Source organism: Canis lupus, chromosome 22 (genome assembly GCF_011100685.1).
Source record: "Canis lupus familiaris isolate Mischka breed German Shepherd chromosome 22, alternate assembly UU_Cfam_GSD_1.0, whole genome shotgun sequence".
In the NCBI taxonomy this organism is placed as follows: Eukaryota; Metazoa; Chordata; class Mammalia; order Carnivora; family Canidae; genus Canis; species Canis lupus.
The window spans coordinates 8,805,157-8,827,825 of record NC_049243.1 but is presented as its reverse complement, the minus strand read 5'-3'; the positions used below and the strand labels follow the sequence as shown (position 1 = coordinate 8,827,825).

Sequence of the window (22,669 nt, the reverse complement as noted above, 5' to 3'; positions counted from 1 at the left end):
GAGAAATCTATCATCAAATGTAAATGCCAGTCATATTCCAGACAGTTTTTAGGTGCCAGAGATAAACAAGAAAGTTACATTCTAAAAAAAAAAAGAAAGTTACATTCTGGTGGGACACACAGACCATAAACATGGAAACAAAGAAATAATTAGGTAAATTCAGATAGTGATAGGTACTCTGAAGATCACATTGTGTAACATGATGGCACCATATATGTGGAAGGGGGTGTGCATCATCAGTGATTACTAAAACGTTCTGAGAAGTTATAATCTGAATGATGAGGAGGCGGGAATATATAGATCTGGGAAAAGATCATACCAGGCAGAGGAAATATTAAGTACAAGGGCTGTGAGGGCGGAAAGTGTTCGATCTATTTTTAAGAAGAGAACAAGGCCACGCAGCAGGAGCCGAGAAAGCAAGGGAAGGGGAGAAAGGAGCTGAGGTAGACAAGATCTGGTCCCGTAGAGTATTGCAGGCCTTATTAAAAGGATTGGATTTTATTCTGAGTGTGATGGGACTGCACAGGTGTAAGCAAGGAACTGTTGTGATCTCATTATGAACAAATAATAAAGAGCTATTAAGAGAAGAAAAAATATGAAAATCAGATACTATCTCAACAAACAGTCTGAAGTAACTTAGGAAAAGGACAATGTTCCTATACCACAATCACTGGCTCTGAAGGTGTCCGTGCATTACATCCTAAGTCACCGATGTTCATCATAACAAGTAGGACTTGCCAAGAAAACATAAAATATAAGATACTAGCATTGATTTATAATAGCACTTTAAATATTTTTTAAACTTTAAAATAGATATCATCCAAAAATATGCTTTTTAGAATGGCAGGGAGAACATAATATTACATAGCATTATCTAAATTATTTACTTTAAGAAATACAAAGTTTTAAGGTACCTTTAAAAATAGTAAGCATATTAAAAATAATAATAGTAAGCATATCAAAGTCCACTTTCACTTCCTCACTATTTGTACTGCAACAATCAATCCAAATACAAAATTCACTCAAAAAGTATGTTTTTAAATCCACACTCTACCAGAGCCAGTTCTTCCGGTGTCATTAAGTCTGTTCCCATCTCCTCTCTGCTACTTAGGCCGTAATCGTGGTTTTCTACGCCCTCTCCCGAGCTCCTTACTCTTGGTCTCACTACATTCAGAAAAGAAGTAGGCATTGTAAAGGTATATTTTCTTCCCATGTGTAATTAGAAATAATGTATAAAGTAAACCTTCGCATCATGTGAATAAAACAGGTTTCTTTAAAATGTACTTGTGTGCTTCATCCACAAAGGATTACTTTTTAATTGGAAATGTGAACTTCTCAGGTTTTCCACTACATAGTGCCAAGTGTGATCACCATTAAAGGTGGTGACTGCCAAATCTCTCCATTTTAAGTACATTTTTCCTTTTGTAACTAATAAGTAATCTATAAGACAAGGTGAATATCCCGGTCTTCAAAAATTCATTCACTCAGTGTTTCCTTTTACAATTATACTTGACCCCTGAATAACATGTTTGAACTGGATAGGTCCTCTTACATGCAGATTTTTTTCAATATAATACAGTACTACTGTAAATGTGTTTTCTTTATAATATTCTTAATAACATTTCCTTTTTTCTACGTTGCTTTATTGTAAGAATACAGTATATAATGCAGATAATATACAAAATACATTAAATGACTGTTACTGTAAGGCTTCCAGTCAACAATAGGCTATTAGTAGTTAAATTTTGGGGAAGCCAAGATTTATATGCAAATTTTTGATTGCTCAAGGGTCAGCACCCCTGATCTACTCACTGTTCAAGGGCCAAATGTATATTCTTTTAAAGTAATTAAATGTGCTCCCGAGGAAGCTTTCAATTTAGAGAGCTATGAAAATTCCTTCCTTGCCCCACCCCAGATTCTGGGTCACATTTCCCAGAGGTAAGCTCTATTAACTGATTCTTGTGTATCCTTCTGGAAATTTCCAATATATACACAAACATTTATATATTTCTCTTTGTCTTTTTACCACAAATAGGATCAGATTACATATGCTGTCTTGCAACATCACTTACATGCTTTCTCCTAGATTTCTTTCCTATTACTACATTCATCTTATTCTTTTTAATGGCTCTAGAGAATTCTACTCACCATTATTATTTAACTAGTTTAACTAGTTTCCTAAATATTCTTTTTATTTATTTATTTATTTATTTATTTATTTTATTTTATTTTTTTTTTTGGAGAGGGAGAGACAAAGATGAGGTGAGAGGAAGAGGCAAAGGGAAAGAGTACCTTAGTCAGACTCTGTGCCCACTGCAGAGACCTACTTGGGGCCCAATCTCACAACCCTGAGATCATGACATGAGCCGAACTTGAGAGTCAGATGCTTAACCAACTGAGCCAGCCCGAAATTGAGAGTCAGATGCTTAACCAACTGAGTCCCTCCTAAATATACATTATTATAGTTTTCATTTATAGTTTTATATGATATCAAACAATGCTATGATAAACACCGTTGCATATGTAACTTTGCATGCTTTATACAAATAACATTTGGAAGAAAAATTGCCAGAAACATAACCACTGGGTCCAAATATATTTAATTTTTTCTCTTTTGATCAATATTGCCAAATTTTCTTTCAAAATTGCATCAACAGCAATGCTGCTTCCTCATAACTTTTTTCCTCATCAACAATGGACATTAGCAGATTTTTAATCTTTGCTAATATGAGAGGTAAAAGAAAAACAATAGCTCATTAACGTTTTCAGTTTTATTTTTATAAATGAAAAGGTTAATAAGCATCTTGTCATGAATTTATTAGACATTTGAAATCTTTCTCCTATGAGTTACTTATTTAAAATCTCTTTTTTTCTACTAGGTACTCCTAATGAAGAACAATAGTTAATATTTTAAGCTATTTGTTTGAAGAAATATTCAACAAGCTTCATTATAATATTAATAAAATATTATCTTATTTGGTAATCTGCACCTAAAAACCTCCCTCCCTACCCCCCACCCCCGTAAAAAGTTGTAGTTCCTGGAAGTATATATTTAATTTCACTATGTTTAACACACCTTTTTACCTACTTGACTTTTAGATCAAAAATACTTTTATAAATGTGCTAGAGAATTTCCTTTTAAAAGCTCCTCATCTCCTCTTCAAAAATTCAAATTTTATTTGCAAGTACTAGGAAGCAATTAAAAATTCAGAAATCACCATATTGATCTTTAGGTAACATTTTAGAACCACTCATTTCATCTACAGTTTTTTATTTAGTGCTAAACCAAGAAGGCATTTCCAAGAACAGGAAAACCAAAAATCTAAATTAAATCTATCTAAAGAAAGCACAGTACGTTATCTTTCACTATCACACAGGCTATATCTTTGTACTTTAAAAATCAATTTTGCATAGACCTGGACTAAACAGTCATGTGTTGGAGTGTGATAAGAACTTGCCTGATCAATGTAAAAAGCCGTCCCTGCTCGGATCTCTCGACGCTGTTTGAGATCGCTTTCAGTGGTGTCCCTTGACAGGGCAATGTATTCGACTTCCCGTTTGGTCAGCTCCTGCAGAGCAGAGGGTGAAATTGTTCCAAAATTTTAAATCAAATTCCCAACATGTGCTTTGGAGCCACTTATTCAACAATGCCACTGCCCTAGAGAAAAGCATCTTAAATGTTATTCTGAATTAAAACCTTCTGAGTCTTAGCTTTGAGAAAAATGCAAAACATTGAGCATTCATCAAAACATGCATGTACCTCTCTTCAGAGCTCTACTTTTGCTGCACCCAATAGTTTACTACTTAATAATGATTTACTTTTTAAGCAATAATAATCATAATCAGATCTTATCTTATTATCTTCTATACAATTCTTTTCAAATACCATGAGTGATGGCTTGCCGACTTGCTTTTTTTCACAAATGAGAGCCATTTCAGTAAGTAATGTTCACCTTTTTTTAAAAGGGCATCTAAATTAATGTAGTCCACTTACCAAGGTTTTCCAACCTTACATAATACACTGGGTTCACACTTTACCAAGTGTGAAAATAAGGTAAATATCAATAGTGAGATTAACAGAAGAGGGAAAGAAAACAAACATAGCTATTCAAGAAGGACAAAGATGAAAGGATGAAGGGGAGGAGGAGAGGGAAAAAGAATTCTTTCACAAAAAACAAACACTTTTGGTTTAAAGAGGAAACCATCCAGAATTCACTTCTTTTAGAATTTATTCATCCCTAATGTCATTTTGCCATACATGTGACAATCATGCACAAAAAGTTTTTAACATTATCCTTCATTTTACAACACTGAATTAAAAACAACAATGCTCTCCAATTGAATAAGGCATACAACATGTTGTTATTAAACAGGAAGAACAAATTAATTTACTGAAGTATAAAGAAAAAAATTGAATGAGCATGCCATTCATGGTAGAAGAGGATATTTCCACACAACAGAATGTTTTTTTCTCTGCCTCATCTCCATGTGATACTGATAAAAATAGGTTATTGTTGTCATTTTGTTCTTAGAAAATATGCTTGTTCCCATGCACCCATAAATTTAAGTATGTATGGAAAAAAGAAAGCATTTTAAACAGAGAAAGCATACGTCACAGTGGTGAAGATACGGTAATATCAAACAATATTTTTCTTTTTTTTTAAGATTTTATTTATTTATTCATGAGAGACACAGAGAGAGAGAGAGAGAGAGAGAGAGAGAGAGAGAGAGGCAGAGACACAGGCAGAGGGAGAAGCAGGCTCCATGCAGGGAGCCCGAGGTGGGACTCGAACCCGGGACTCCAGGATCAGGCCCTGGGCTGAAGGCGGCGCTAAACCGCTGAGCCACCCAGAGATCCCCCAAACAATATTTTTCTAAAGAAGAATGAACTGCCTGTGAAAGCACACTTGGACTAAAGCAGCAACTTCTCTGGTTAGTGGACACCCCCTTCTTGCTTCTGGAACACATCACTGGTGCCATAATATCTGTTTCACTGACTAGGTGAATGTGACTACTGAAAAACGCTGTCAAAACTGGTTGACAAGGTCATAGATACCTCTTGTTAAATTGTACCATGGTAACAACCCAAACTGCCACACCAAGAATATCATCCTCTGTCTTGACAGTTTCCTGGGTTTCTTCCTCGGGCCAGACAAACACCAAAGTCTCCCCAGCTGCTACTTCCCAGTAAAGGTCTGAGCAAGTTCACACACAGTACCAGGAGCAGCAGATGGAGGAAGCAGCAGTGGTCTGTTGAATCTTTTTGAGCTATCTATAAAACTCCCTCTGTGTGAATTAAATATAAAATAAACACAGCTATCAAATTATTTCTACTTAATTTCTCACTGGTTCAGTGGGCTTACCCCCAAATCTCTGTCTGTAAAGACTTCAACTCCTCTGGATATTACTAGGCATAGGATCTTATATCTAATGGCAACAAACCCACTGCAGAGTTTGTAGGGCAGCTTAGGCTATTAAGTTTTCCTATGTGTATTTTCACATCTTAAAGCTGCCTCAGCTCTGTTTCATAATTTAAAGTGTGTATTTTTAAAGATACAAGTTTCACACTCACAGACTTATACTGCATTTCTGAATCAACAAGACTCCCATAATCTCCTAGCCTTTCTCATTCCACATTCCTAACAAGCTTCAGGATCTTGCCAGAAACAAAATCAAAGTGAGATATCCTGATCTTTGATATGAACCAGGTAGAGCGATTCTCAGTAGCTGACTTGGTATTACTAAACAAGACACTTTTACCTTGTTTGTTAATAAAATGAAGATAATACTGTGATGTTCTATTATGCCTCACAAACTGGTTATAGGAACAAACAAAAGATATGAAAGGTATGGGTTCGAAGGAGTTAAGTTCTGATTTGTCCAATGTATTTTTATCGCCCTCACCCTACATGATTTTGGAAGTACCAAAATAAATTTACCACTGAAATAAAACAGTACACGAAGCATATTTCAGTAGCACAGAAATCAATTCTTTAATATCAAGTAACACAAGGAAGTTTAAAGCAAAGTTCTTCTCTTCATCCTACAAAGTATCTTCAGACAGAACTTCAGCTGATAGCATTCTTCTGCCCATCGATAGAACAATGCCTATTAATGCTGGCAAAGTAGGGGGAAAAAAGTCTTGTACAATTTTTTTTCATTTGTGTTGAAAATTTAATATTTCAATTCACCTCACAATCATACTCAGAGAACTACAAACATTTAAGAGGATAACAGGTCAAAAAGAGGTTTGAAGTCCATCATATAGTAGCTGGATAAAGCTTGAGTGAGCTATTTAATAAACTTGTTTTTTCATCTATTTAAAGGGAAAAAAGCATGTAACACATAGAGATATTTTACAAACCACAGGCTCCCTTTAAGGATCATATAACATCAAAAAGTCAAGAAAATTTGTTTGGCTTTTTAAAATGTGGATTTGAGATAAAAGAATAGTCCCTGAGTAATACAAAACTCAGTTTTCTTTTGTAATCTCAGAGTTTATGATCCTATCTGCCACTCATTGCCTGAATTTATATTTCTTTTTTTTTTAAGATTTTATTTATTTATGAGAGACAGAGAGAGAGGCAGAGACACATGTGAGGGAGAAACAGGCTCCATGCAGGGAGTCTGATGAAGGACTTGATCCCCAGACCCAGGGATCACGCTCTGAGCCAAAGGCAGACAGACACTGAGCCATCTAGGCATCCCAATTTATATTTCTCTTTTTTACCAGAGGTTGAGAACTTTTTAGTTACAGTAAAAATATCCTACTGCTATGAAAGATAAATGTACATTTCCTTCCCAGATAACTTATTCCAAACTCTTTATTCAACAAATCATCTTTCAACATGAGAATTTTTTTCAAGTAATGAGTAATCCCGATATTTTTGTAAATTCTTAGTTTATTTTAGAATATCACTAATCCAAATTAAGATCCTTAGGAATCCATAAAAATTGATTGCTCACCAGGTACTGCATAGCAATAGACCGTCGAAGAGGCCCAGGAGGTCCTATTAGAAAGACATCTTGCCCTAAAAGATCCTTCTGCATCATCCATTTTAGATGCTGAATTACAGATTGAACCACAGAGTCTGAAACTTCAAGGGGGAAAGAAAGATAAAATGAAATGCAAATCAGAGTACTACTTATAAATCTCCAAGCAATAAATGCATATAGTCTATTATATTTTAAAAAGCATATTTATCTATCTGTATACACATACACATTCATTGATATATACACCTGGTGAATTCTCACACTGCTCACACACAATAAAACCATTGTTATTAAGGTTAAAACAGGACAAAGTTTATGATCTCACGAAGAATCATATAATCCCACATTTAAAAGCTTGTAAGAACATTTGAATGATCACCTATAATGTCACCAAAGAAATAAAAGTGATTTTCAAGGGTGATATAAGGAACTAGAATCAATACCACAATTTTATAGCCCAATACTTTTGTTCTAAAAAGGGGACATGATCAAATCATCCCAGACAAGTCATGGTTATCATATTTTTTTTAAGATTTTATTTATTCATGAGAGACAGAGAGAGAGAGAGAGAGAGAGCGCGCATCAGAGGGAGAAGCAGGCTCCATGCAGGGAGCCTGATGTGGGACTCAATCCCGGGTCTCCAGGATCAGGCCCTGAGCTGAAGGCGGTGCTAAACTGCTGAGCCACCCGGGCTGCCCTGGTTATCATATTCTTTAAAAATTTAAGAAAACTATATTATAACTTTAAGTTGGCAATAGGTTGTGAGGGCTCACAGTAGAAGACGACTTCATTCCAATGCCCATCTAAGTCTACTGTTAAACCACCCATCAATCTGCTCATTTTCTGCCTAAGCATTCTGTAAATGTTTGAAGTAATACAATTAACTTGTGCTTGCTCATTTGTAAATCACCAGCGGCCCAGGAAGTGCATTCCTAGGTACATAAGAAAAACTCTTTTCCTTATACCTCAGGAGACATATGGAATACTCACAGAATGTTATTCAAAACCGAATATAACAAAGAAATATAAAACAATCATTTTTTTAAAAATTAAAATACAACTGGAGACTGGAAATGGATGAAATGCACATAAAAGAATATTACAAAAATATAACAAAAATGGAATGAACTACCACTACTTCCAATAATATGTTTAAGGTTTTTTTAAAAAAAAATATTTATTTATTTACTTGAGAAAAAGAGAGTGAGGGGGAAAGAGAGGGAAAGGGAGAGAGACAGAGAGAGAGAGAGAGTGCACCTGCGCACATAAGCTGGGGAAGGGGCAGAGGAAGAGGAAGTAGCAGACTCCCTACTGAGCAGGGAGCCTAGTGTGGGGGCTTGATCCCATGACCTGAGATCATGACTCTAGTGGAAAGCAGACGCTTAACTGACTGAGCCACCCAGGCACCCCAACATATTTAACTCTTAAAAGGTATAGTAATATTAAAAAACAAAAAAGGTGTAGTATTCAGTGAAAAAACTAAGTCACAGAATAAATCTCATATGATACTACTTTGATAATGCTCAATACACTAGCAAATTAAACTTATTAGAAGTAACTATATGTATAATAAAATAATGCTTGAGAAGCAAAAAAGCAAGAGAATGATAAATTGAGGATAATGGATACTTGGGCAGGGAATTAGATTCTCATGGAGATCTTCAATGGTGTTTGGTAATATTCTAGTTCCTAGATTGAATGTGGGTTACAGTGTTTCCTTTACTATTGTGTTGCATTTTACACATAAATACATACATATATACATATACATATACATATATGTATATCCTAAAAGTCCTTTATATGTGTTGAATATATACCATATTTTTTATACTTTGTTTAATCCCCCAGTGAGGTCATGAAAGAATTCAAAGATTAAACTAAGAACACTTACCAAGGCTAAAGCTGTGCTTACCCCACCAACCCCAACAGCACAACCTTACAAGTATAGTCTACTCCCCTACCCACAAAGCTAATGATTAATCATTGGAAAAAATAAAGATGAATTTCTGATTTTCTTATTCATGGTGAGATGACCAAGAACAAGGTTTGGGGCAGCAGGGCTGGTTTGTCATGTCACTGGGATCACATTAAAACATTCTATAATTTCCCCAAACCAAGTGCCCCTATGTCTGAACATCAGGAGACTCATCATCTAAGTGGAAGTGCTTGGCTTCTCTCCTGTCCTCTATGAATCCTCAACAACATGCACAAGGGAGCATATTACCCACAAGGAGGCAAAAACTGATCCTTGGAAGAGGGGCTGAAAAAAATTCTTAGGGACACCTGGGTGGCTCAGTGGTTAAGTGCCTGCCTTTGGCCCAGAGCATGATCCTGGAGCCCCAGAATCGAGTCCCACATCGGGCTCCCTGCATGGAGCCTGCTTCTCCCTCTGCCTGTGTCTCTGCCTCTGTCTCTCATGAATAAATAAATATATTTTTTAAAAATCTTAGATGTTACAATGGTCTGTTGTCCACTAAAGGCATATCGTATGTAAGATATATAGTTTATCTGTGGTATTGACATTTCATGAGATTGGAGAAAGACAACTGGGGGGTAAATATCCTCAGAAGAGCAAAAACGAAAAACAGATTGACAAACACTGCTCTAAGACCTAGACCATTTAGAATCTACCGAGGCGCTTCACGATGCTATGGAAGCAATTCACCTGAGATTGGAGATTCAACTTAATTTATAAATATTAATTGTCCACTTAAACTATTTTCTTTCCTACTTTAGGCTTAATTCCATCTTTGTGATATATTGTCTACTTTTTCTTATTTCAAGATGAGTCATTCTGTTTGCTGTTTAAGAAAATAATTAAGAAGCTCTAACTTTTCTATTATAAAATTACACAATGTTCCCTATCCTACAGATCTACTAACTCTTCTTATGCCAATATCAAATACATAATTAAAAACATAAACACTTTAGGGATTTTTTTCTTTATGTTTTTACAAATCCCAGCTTTGGCCACAGGCCCTGTCTACACTGTCCTTACAGTTTGGTTTCAACCCTTTGTATTCAGCTTTGGCAATGTGCCTGACCTTCCATTACCTGGACTTGACTATTTAAGATATGACATCTCCAAAGTTATAGAAGGTAAAGCCAAGTTGGTTTCTTCAGCTTCCTCCCACTGTTTATTATTTATAACTATCTGTAACTATTCATAATCACAGTCTCTATTTAGTTCCATTCTATTTTGAATGCCTTGACCTTGGAACTATATACATTTTCAAAACGTTTTTAAAGTTGAATGCAGCAGTTTCTAATCAAATGTGAGGTTTGCCCCTCACAAGTTGTCAGTGTCAATAAAGTGCTGAGGTTTAGGAATATTTTTTTCTTTTTAGCACACTCGTAAAGAATCAATTATACCTATAATTACGGAGCAGTTTGTATACCATGTACTTTCTTAAGTACAAGAGAAAGGCATGGAGTTATTTAAAGTAGGAATCCTGGTAACTGAGTTTAATTTTGTGTATGCTCAGGAGTACCTCACTCAACACGATCCTCATGTTGAGATCCACTGGCCTAAGGCACATCTGACAATTCTCAGCAATCCTTTCCTCTACTCTTGCCACTCAACCATGGTTCTCAACTAGTGGCAAAACTGCCACCACTGTATGCCTGCCAGAAGGCATTTGGAAATGTCTGGGGGTAATTTTAGTTGTTGCAAAGCTTTCGAGGATGAGGGATAATCTGGAACACTATTGACATTTAATGATACTAAATACAATGTCCAAGACAATTCCATATGCGCAATACGTCAATGGCACTCTTGTTGAGAAATACAGTGCCTGGGTTTGTTTTTTTTTCCCCAAGGTTTCTGTTGCTTGCGTACCACTAATGAGTTTATTTCTAATTAGTCACAATTAAGCCCTGAGGAAGAGCTCCTCTTAGTTTCCTCTAGCTTCTGAAAAATGAAATTGTCAGGGAGGCAAGTCAATAGTGAAAAAGTTTGGATTGAGCTGCTAGGTACCAAGAGATCTAAGGCTCTCATCACATTTCAGTTCTATGTAAGTTTCTTTCGTACAGCTGGCCTTGTAGTCTATACTCTACCTCCAGTAAGACTTCTCTTTTCCCTTACTTTTTCCTTCCCCAATAGACAGGGATAATAATAATAATAATAATAATAATAATAATAATAATAGAAGAAGAAGACGACGACAACAACGACGAAGACAACAGGGATAATAATAGTCATAATTTATTGCATCCTTTTCATGTACCAGGTGAAAATACAAATGATTTTTCATACAGGATCTCTTTTGGAACTCACAACCACCCTGGGAGATAGACTATACTGTGTCAGGATACAGAATCAGGCCAAACTGTTCAAATCCCAACTCTGCTGTTTACTAGCTTTGTAAACATCAGTTATTTCAACACTCTGTGCTCAGTTTCTCCAGCTGTATAACAGATATAACAAATGTACTTATTTATAAGGCTATAATGAAGATTAAATCAGGCACTTAGAACAGTGTGTGGTAATAGTGCCATATAAGCATTCTTTAAATATTCATTACCTACCTTTCACGAATAAGAAAATCAAAGTTCTTGAGGTGCTATCATTTACCCACAGTTCCTAAGCATATAAACCAGGACCTAGACCTAAGCTTTTGAGTTCAAAGTCTGCACTTTAGCCATTATGTCCTATTGCCCCTCCAAAATCTTTTTAACAGGCACTATCTTCAGATCCAAGACTTTCCCTACAAGTGTGAGCCTCATGGGGCTACATCAAATTTAACGGACTTGCTTTTCTGGACATTAATTCTATTTCTTGGCTTTTGAGGAGGACAATGATATCATGCTTTACTTCTTTTATTGAAATTTCCAATTCATTTTGTTGTTTACATTATGAGAGGACTTGTTTTTCTTAAAAAAAAAAAAAAAAGAAAAGAAAGAGAAAGAGGGAACTCTCATTTTTTATTCATATTTTAGCATAGTCTATTTTGTCAAAGAAAATATTTAATTTGTCAAAAAATTGTATTACACTACTGAAAGAAAGCATCATGTACTGCTGTGTGGTGTGTCTGTGGTGTATTTTACATTAATGCTTAAAACTAGCTGTATTTTTAGGATGGCCTCAAAAAACCATGAGTCATACTTAAAAGCATTCCAGAAATAGAAACAAGATGTAAGACTGTACATTACGAACATCTGCAAAACAAACTGCCAAACTGCCATGCATAACCTAATATAAACACAGCCCTGTGCTCAAGAGAAAACCCTGACTTCAATGTTTTTAGGCACAAGATGCTACCTTCCAGAAGTCCACATAATGATAAACTGATGTCAAAATAATACCAGAGAGCTTGATCCTATATTCTAACATTTCCTTCCCTATGTAAAAATAAAACATCTGGTTCATGTTGGGCTACATTCCATATTCAATCCCTAGCCAATACTTTTTTCAAAAAAAAAAATATGTACTATTTTTGCCCAGGCATATTCAAGGGCTTTAAAATAAGTCTATTAAAGGAATCCAGATTATAATTTTCTCCCTCCCCAGACTTAAATTTGTCATACATGTAAAGATTAAAATTAAATTTTCAGAAAATTATGCATAGTTCTAATTTCATTATAATAAGTCCTTTAAAACTAGTGATGTTTTCTAAGCATCTCAAGGAGCAACATATTATAATGGAGGGGAAAAAAAAGGCTTTGAAGCCAAACAAACCTAGTTGTGATTTCTCATCCTGTCCTTTATCAGTGTCCTTGGACAAGAATTCTGAATCTTCTGGGCTTAAGTTTTCTTATTTTCAAAAGAGTAGTACTAATAACACTTATCATATATGACTATTATGAGGATTACAGGTAAAGCACCATGTCAAACCCCTCAGCCAGTGAGAACCACCAAAGGAAAGATATTAAAGCCTTATCCTCACCTGCAAAATCCTCAACCTGATGTGCATCCTAGACAGCAGGCTGCACAGTGTGGATTTGGTGGTAATGAATGGGCTTCTGGATTTATACTCAAATAACCTTCTGGACCTAGAGCCCACCCTGAAGAAATAAAGGAGAAAGGAACCCAATATTTACCACACCCCTAACTAGTAGAGCTTATGTTAGGTATTCTTCATGGCATTTTATTTTACACACCACAGTTATCCTACAAAATAGTATAGAAAGAATTTGAACCCAAGCCTGCCACACACCCCTGCATTCATTCCTACCACATCATGAGAGATTTCAAAAGAATCACATCTAATCTTACTGCAAGTATACTTTCATTTACTAAATAATCACCTATCACTCTACTTGGATAAAATGGACGTCAAAGTAAAAACATACAGTATGTTTAGAACTGAAATCCTCATTATTTACCATAGGCTAACTTAACTAAGAAATTAAATCATTCACATAACTACATTTGTTAAGGAGCTACTATATAGGCTTAGCACCAAGAACACAAAAACGAATATTAATAAGGTCCTCTAAATGTGTCAAAGGAAAACAATGCATATATATATAAAGCCTCAGTTTACATGAACCCATTCATCTATAATGTAGACTGATGAGTCTGATCCAATATAGCTATAATCAAAAAAAATTTTTTAGATTTTATTTATTTATTCATCAGAGAACGAGAGAGACAGAGACATAGGCAGAGGGAGAAAGAGGCTCCCTGATGTGGAACTCGATCCTGGAACTCCAGGATCATGCCCCAAGCCAAAAGCAGATGCTCAACCGCTGAGCCACCCAGGAGTCCCACTATAATCAAAATTAAATGAGAAGTACATGGGATCCCGGGGTGGCTCGGCGGTTTGGCGTCTGCCTTTGGCCCGGGGTGCGATCCTGGAGTCCTGGGATTGAGTACCGCATCGGGCTCCCGGCATGGAGCCTGCTTCTCCTTCCTCCTGTGTCTCTGCCTCTCTCTCTGTCTATCACTTTAACTAATAAACAAACAAACAAACAAATAAATAAATAGGAAGTACAATATTGGCCAGCACAGTACTCAGCATAGAAAGGGCATCCAATTTTTGTTAAAACAGGAAAAACACACCAAAATTCATTAAATAAATGGAAGCATATTCTTGTGCAATGGTTGTCAAGCTGTTTTTTTTGTGTAAAGATATCAGAATAAGACTATATATATACACATATATATGCATGTTTTTCTTGTATTTGCATACAGAAATACAGAAAAGATACCCCTGAAACTAATAATATGGCAATATTATTTCATAATATTTGGCATATATATTATGCCAATAATATGGCATAATATTTCATAATAGTATGAATGGCAACAGAGGTGAAACTAAGATTTCTCAATGTGCACTTTTTTATATTGTTTTGGTTTCTGAACCACATAAATGTATTATTTCTGGGCAGCCCGGGTGGCTCAGCGGTTTAGCGCCGCCTTCAGCCCAGGGCCTGATCCTGGAGACCCAGGATTGAGTCCCACGTCGGGCTCCCTGCATGGGGCCTGCTTCTCCCTCTGCCTGTGTCTCTGCCTCTGTCTCTGCCTCTCTCTCTCTGTGTCTGTCATGAATAAATAAATACTTTAAAAAATGTATTATTTCTACAAAAAAATAATGTTACCTTTTTTAAGTCAAGTTTTAGAAAATATTTGAGATAGGAAAATTTCTGTAATTTAATGCATTATGAAAATGATCACAAAATTGTACATATAGAACATTTTCCTAAATAATGTATGTAAATAGTCATTCATAAAAACACTGTGTAGATTTATTTATAAGATTTGACTCACACGAAGTATGTTTTCTGACCAAAATTAAATTGGAAATTAATGATAAAAGTATCTTTGGAAAATCTCCAAATATTTAGAAACTAAATAGCACACTTGTGAATAACACATCAGGTCAAAGAAGAAAAAAGGGAAATTGCCAACCACATGGAACAAAGAAAGTGAAAACACAATGTATCAAAATTTATGGCATGCCAGGAAAGCAGTATTTAAGGAAAATTTTATAGCACTAAATGCTTATATGGAGAAGAAGGAAGGATTTCAAGTTAATCACCTCAGCTTCTACCTTAAGATACCAGAAAAAGAGCAAGTTAAACCCAAAGAAATGCAATTTATACTGATCAGAGCTTAAATCAATGAAATAGAAAATAAAATAATTTTTTTAAAAATCAACGAAACCAAAGGCTCATTCTTTGAGAATATCAATAAAATTGACAAATCAGGAAAGACAGAAGAAACAAATTAACAAAATCAGGAATATGAGATGGGGGTTGACATGAGTACAGATATTTCCAATACTGAAAGGAGAATCAGTGAATATTATGAAAAGTTTTATGCCAATACATTCTACAACTTAGATGAAATGGACAAATTCCTTGAAAAACAAATTCCTTAAAAAAGTCAGCTCTTCTTGGGGTACCTGGGTGATTGAGTTGATTAAGCATCCAACTCTTGGTTTCAGCTTAGGTCACAATCTTGTATTCATGGGATCCAGCCCTGTGTCTAGCTGGGCACTGAGCATGGAGCCTGCTTGAGATTCTCTGTCTCTCCTCTCCCTTGGTCCCTCCTCTCCCCCCACCCACTCTCGCAAGCACATGCTTGCCACTCTCTCTCTCTCTCTTAAAAAGAAAAAAAAAAAAGGCAGCTGTTTTTCAGCTAATACAAGAAAAGTTAACTTCAATAGCTATATCGAACAAAGAAATTGAATTAGTTAAAAATCTTCCCATAAAGAAAACCCCAGGCCAAGATAGCCCCAAGGTGAAGTCTACAAAACATTTAAGGAAAAAAGCCAATTTTATACAAACTCATTCAGAAAACTAGAAAGGGGGAAACACTTCCCAATTCATTCTATGAGACCAGCATTGCCTGAATACCAAAATCTGACAAAGACATCACAAGGAAATTGTTATGGACTGAATGCATGCCTCCAAAATTCATATGTTGCGATTCTAACTCCCAACATGAGTATTAAGGGTACTTCTATGTTGAAATTAAAAAACAATACCACTTATAATAACATCAAAAAATATGAAATAGTTGAATGATGACTGACAAAATGTATACAAGACCTGTACATTGAAAACAACAAAAGGGTGCCTGCACAGGTCAGTCATTTAAAGGCCAAGGTCATGATCTCAGGATCCTGGGATCAAGCCCTATGCCAGGTTCCATGCTAGGCAAGGAGTCTGCTTAAGATTACCTCCTTCCTTCTTCCTGCCCCTTCCTGCCTGCCATGCCCTTCTATCTCAAAGAGGAAAAACAAAAAGCAAAACAAAACAAAACCATTACTGAGAGAAATTAAAGATGTAAATAAATGAGGAGATATACCTTGTTTATGGATTGAAAAGCTCAAAATTATTAAGATATCAAGTATCCCCAACATGATGTACAGATTCAATGCAATTCCAATCAAAATCTCAGCAGGCTTTTTGTGGAAACTGACAAGCTGATCCTAAAATCAGATAGATGCAAAGGACCTAGAAGCCAAAACATCTTTGTAGAAGAGCAAAGATGGAAGACTAATGTTACCTGACTCAAGACTTATTGCAATACTATAATAATCAAGATAGTGAGACTTTGGTGTCAAGGCAGGGATCAATGGAACAGTCTAGAAATAGACTTAAATTATATATGAACAACTGATTTCTGGCAAAGGTACAAAGGCAATTCAGTGGAGAAAGGATAGTCTTTTCAGGAAATGGTTCTGATATAATTAGATAACCACATGTAAAAACAAACTTTGACTCATACCTTATATAAAATGATCTTTGACCCACATCATGTATAAAAATTATTTTAACACGGATAATCTAACTAAATGTAAATTGTGTATACAACTGTCAAGACATCTAGGGAAAAAAATGTGACCTCTGGTTAGACAAAAATTTCCTAGGTATGATACCAAAACCACAATCCATAAAAGTAAAAACTGATAAATTAGATCTCACTAAAATTTAACACGTCCGCCCTTCAAAAGACACAATTAAATAACTTAAAAGACAAGTCAGGGATCCCTGGGTGGCGCAGCGGTTTGGCGCCTGCCTTTGGCCCAGGGCGCGATCCTGGAGACCACGGATCGAATCCCACGTCAGGCTCCCGGTGCATGGAGCCTGCTTCTCCCTCTGCCTATGTCTCTGCCTCTCTCTCTCTCTCTCTCTATGTGACTATCATAAATAAATAAAATTAAAAAAAAAAAAGATTTAAAAAAAAAAAAAAAGACAAGTCACCAACCAAAAGAAAATATTTGCAAGTCTTATATCTGATAAATTTCTTATATCCAGAGCATATGAAAAACTCTCAAAACAACACAAACAACCCAATTAAAAAAAAAAAGTGGGCAAAAGGTTTGAACAGATACTTCCAAAAAATATACAGATGGCAAATAAGCACATAAATAAATGCTCAACCTCACTAGTCACTAGGAAATGGAAATTAAAATTACTATAATATACCACTACATACTGATTAGAATAGCTGAAATTAAAAAGACTAGCCATACCAAGACCTGGCAAGAATGTAGAGGAACTAGAACTCTTATACATTGCTGGTAGAAATGGAAAATGACACAACTACTTTGGAAAACAGAATGGCAGTTTCCTGAAAAGTTAAATATCTACTATGTGATATAGCCATTCCACTCCTAGGTATTTACATACACGAGAAAAAAGAAAGTTTTATGTCCATATAAAGATATACATGAATGTTCAGAGCAGCTGTACTTCAAGAGCCTCAAAATAGTAACAGTGATGTCCATCAACAGATGAATGAATGAACAAACTGTAATTACTCAGCAATAAAAAGTAATGAACTATTAAGACATGCAACATGAAAGAACCTCAAAATAATTATGCTAAGTGATAGAAATCAGACAAAAACAGAGTATATATTATATGATTCCATTTATATAAAATTCTAGAAAATCCAAATATATCTACAAAGCAGATCAATGATTCCCAGAAAATGGAAGAGCCAGGGGGCATTTTAAAGGGGTACCAGTACACTTTGGGGGGTGATGAATTTATTTGATCAATATTTTAACTACGGTGATGTTTCATGGTTACATACATATATCAAAACTTATGAAACTGAAAAATAACCAACTTATTAAACTGTACATTGAAATATGAAATTTAGGGATTCCCTGGGTGGCGCAGCAGTTTAGCGCCTGCCTTTGGCCCAGGGCGCGATCCTGGAGACCTGGGATCGAATCCCACATTGGGCTCCCGGTGCATGGAGCCTGCTTCTCCCTCTGCCTATGTGTCTCTGCCTCTCTCTCTCTCTCTGTGACTATCATAAATTAAAAAAAAAAAAGAAAGAAAGAAAGAAATATGAAATTTATTGTATCTGTAAATTATACTTAGTAACATTTTTAAAAGATTAAAATATCACATTAAAATGTTAACAGAGTTTATAATTAGAGTTATAAATGATTTCAGTTTTATTCTTTTGCTTTTCAGTATTTCAGTATCCAAATTTTTTTCTATTAGTTGCATTTGATTTCTATAATAGGAACAAAAATGTGTGCATTTCTTTAGAAATACCACATTGCAAAGTAATAATAGCCATACTGGAAGTACAGAATAACTGATACACAGGGAAAGTAGTAATATGATGGGTAACATATATTAGAATATCTTGACTAATCAACAGATCACAATTTAACACCCAAAATTCAATTTGCAACTCAGCTTCTTATAAAGTTCTTATCATCCATAACATATTGTTACATTGTGATAATTTACTGAAGACATCTTTGCTGGTCTTAGGGTAGCTAGTCATATTCGTGATAAGACTATACCAACCAAAAACATAAAATAAAACCAAAGATATGACCTTTAGTATAAACACATCTCAGAAGAACCAAGAATTTTTTAGGCCCTGTCAAATGAGTCCAAGTTCTCTAAACATAAAGCATGAACTTTTTATTTCTATGACTCAGGTCATAGAAAAAGTGATTATAATAGATGTATTCTTTAGTAAGTTTCACTTTAAACATGAGGGCTTTATTAGCTATTTTTAAAGTTACAATCTAATACATACTTACTGTAATGAAGAAAAAAAAATCCAAAAATGTAAAAAGAAAAATGATCTCTCTTGACCCCTTCCATTCGCAGCCTCACTCCTAACCAAATGCCCTCAAAAAAAAATCAAAAACCTGGAGTGTAACCTTCCACACTTTTTTCTGCATACAAAAGGATGTATAATGTACCTATGAAAGGTGTTTAAGCTGTTAAAAGAAAAATAGTATCAGACTTCATATACTACCCTAAAGTCTGCTAACTTTTGTTTTTCAGTCTGCAACTTTTGCTTAACAATATGGCATGGCCACCCTCAAGGTCCACAGATAAAAATCTAACATTCCTTTTTAACAGCTCCAAAAGATTCCATAACACGGGTAAACAATAATTTATTCAACCATTCCTCTACTGACACACTCATTGCTTCTAGTTTTTGTTACTATCAATAACACCAAAATGCTACAATACATATTGTGTACCAATACCCTTTATATATTGACTTTTTTTCCTTAATGAATGGAACCTGAAAAAGAAACTGCTACATCAAGGTACACATATTTTTTATTTTAATAGTCACTACCATATTACTTTCCAAAGAAGCCCTATCAACTCACATTTCTACCAGCAATGTATGACAACACCTTTTCCCTGCAATCTTGTAGGTAATGGATAGTATAATACTTTCTGTTTTTTAAGATTTATTTGACAGAGAGCAAGTGTTCGCATGCATATGCAAGCAGGGGTAAGGGCAGAGGTAGAGAATCTTCAAGCAGACTCCCTGCTGAGTGTGGAGCTCCACACAGGGCTTGATCCTACATCCCATGAGATCATGACCTGAGCCAAAACCAAGAGTCCTATGCTCAACCGACTGAGCCACCCAGGTGCCTCTATAATACTTTTTAATCTTGGCCCAGGTGATACATGGAAATTCCTATTTTATAGTATAATTTGCATCTCTCTAACTATTAAGAAGGGTTGGAGCATACGTTCATATACTCATTGGCCACTTGGATTCCCTCTCCTGTGGCATGCCTATTTAAATTCTTTGCCTATTTTCTACTGGATGATATGATGTTTCTCATCAATTTGTAAGATATATTTGTATATTAAGGGTATTAATCCTCTATCTATCTATCATATGTGTTAGCTATCCATTAAAATGTCACTTTTTAAGGGGTTTACTACCTGAATTCATTTTCTCTTTCAAACAATGTCATCGTTAGCAGTTAAATTACCACATAGATCCAAAGAAGCCTATTTATACGTTACATAATTCAAAAATTGTGCATCTGCAATGAAAGTTGCAGAAAGCAGCAAAGAAAATAAAAGGTAACAAAATGCATCAAGAAATGCTGTCTTTAGCATGTTGCCTAGGAGAAAGGAGACGAAAGAAAATTTAGGCACTGAATGAAGGCTACTGTAGTGACTCTGGAGGAGACTTCAGGCCATGGTACACAGCTTTAAGAGTTGATGGGACTCTTCCCTTTGAGGGCTCTACTCTACAGAAATCTCAACTGAAATCTTTGTCTACAAGTAAATTTTCATGTAGTGAGTAGCAATTAGTACACTACTGAAAATAAGGCAAATCTCAAGGATCGAACGCTTTGCTCCTCAAACTATTGTTGAAGCTCTGACTCTATTCTGTAAGTGATTCTTAATTAACACCTTCCTGCAGGCCTTCTGTGTAAGCTTTGCCACTCATTCATTAAAACTGACAAGCAGCTGAAATGATCGCGGACATTATCCACAGACAAAAAAAATGACCATTTTTTCCATGCTACTGTCATTTACACGTTGATGAATTCTCAAACCTCTTGAAATTATTTACAAACATCCCTGTCCCCCAAAAAATCTTTCACATGGTCGACTTTATGCCAAAAATCACCACTTTAAAAGCACCATGTTGTAATTCTTGCATAAAACCTTTGTGTGCCCTAATTGCTTGGAAATGAGTTCAGTGTGTCCAGTAAACCTTAAACGACCTCACATATAATTGGTCCACTGACTGCAACAAGAAGATTATGTAAGGAAGCAGAAATATACTCTGAAGTCAACTTTAAAGACATCTATTAAAAACCTGCTACCCTGGAGCATAACTTCATAAGGCGAACACTGGAAGAAATACCAGCTTGATACACTATAGTTTAACTTCAAGAATAAAAGCATGAAGGAACCCTTTTTCAACAGCTAACAATTTCATCTAAGGCTTGAGATTCGGTTTTCATACAAAAAAGTAAAAATCTTCAATTACCCACTTGAACACTTGCAGGAGTGAGACTAGGGACTAAGATGGTAAGTGGGAGTTATAATGGTTAAGGCAGGAGGTGACAAGACCTAGATAATAAAAAAGCTGAAGAACAGTCTAACTCCTCTGTCTGTTATGTGCCCGGCACTGGGCTAAATGCCGTGTCCAACCCTGTTCAAGTAAGAAGCTGACGACCAACTATAAAATATAAGCATTCATTGTCTCAGTTGAATGGTCAGTGAATTAAGAAATTTTACTTTCATAAGGTAATACTGCTTTCACATGGTTCTAAACTGAATTTTAGACTACTTGAGAATATTCCCAGTCTACAGCATCTCTGTCAGCTAATAAGATCTCTGCCACTTCTATTAAAAAGATGTTAAATATGAGTATCAGGGTTCATGTTTTGACACTGTAATTTTTTATTTCTTCATTACTAGAAGACAATAATTGATTTTCAGTGCTCTTGGAAAAGACAGAAGTAAAATAGCATTGCCATGCCTCAACTATTTCAATATTTTTCAGTTTTCAATATTTTTCATACTCTTAAATTCCAAAGGAGTCACTTAACAGACCAATCTTCTCTGCATTCTCAAATTTAAAGAAAAGTAGCCAGAAATACTGTAACAGATTTTTTTTTTTTTGTAACAAATTATTAAAGAAAAATCAAACTGAAGTCAGGAAATCTGGGCTTTTGCTACTAATTAGTCCTCTGACCTCTTTCTTATGGTCCTACTTTCCTGATTATGAAATGAGTTTCAAAGAGGATAATAATTGCTAAAGTTCCTTTTCTTAACAAAAGTCTGTCTTTTTATGTTTCATTTAAAAATGTTAAATATGCAAATAGCAAAGAGTTAAATGGAAGCATAAATATGGGTAGGAAAGTAACAGGGTATCAAACTTCAACAAAACACCATTTTCAAAATATAAAGTAACTCCAAAAGAGGTTAAAAAATAATATAGATATTAATTATAAATATATATCAATCATAAAAATAATATATATAGATATATATCTCAAAGTTCTCTCATAACCAAAATCCATTATCCCCAACCAGTCATGTAATAGCAAGAGTAAAGCCAAACAACTATGGCTTTTCCGTCATGGAAACAGTCCCTGAGAGAGAGAGAAGTAATTCAAATAATATGATACTTGAACGGAATATAGTAAATAAATGCCCCAAAACATGTTTTATTAATAAATAAATAATCAAATCCAATCAATATGTAGCAACAATATGCTTACGGAGATATTTAAGATTTTAATTGACTTATTAGCTCAGCAACTTTTCCTATTTCAAGTTAACCAACTCCCAATAGTCTTTTCCTTACAAATGGGTGCTGTTGCTCATACAAAAGACAGAAACAATGTTAATAACTTACTACTGGGTAAAACATGCTACTATCACTTTGATATACAACTATTACTATATCTAAAGATACTTGTGTTATGAATATGGTGGGAACAATGATGAA

General features: G+C 35.2%; 1 protein-coding gene across 2 annotated transcripts in view; it reads right to left on the bottom strand.

Annotated features, from left to right (window-relative positions):
* The window catches only part of VWA8 (von Willebrand factor A domain containing 8), a 353,871-nt gene that overhangs the window by 306,102 nt on the left and 25,100 nt on the right, over positions 1–22,669 (bottom strand). For both annotated transcript variants that reach the window (XR_005376290.1, XM_038569648.1), the window contains exons 3-4: positions 6,967–7,097; positions 3,459–3,569 (exon numbers count right to left, since the gene is read on the bottom strand). Coding sequence is in view for 1 of the 2 variants with exons in the window: in XM_038569648.1 (XP_038425576.1) it covers positions 3,459–3,569; positions 6,967–7,097 (242 nt within the window). In the remaining variant the exon portion in view is untranslated. The remainder of the gene's footprint in view (positions 1–3,458; positions 3,570–6,966; positions 7,098–22,669) is intronic.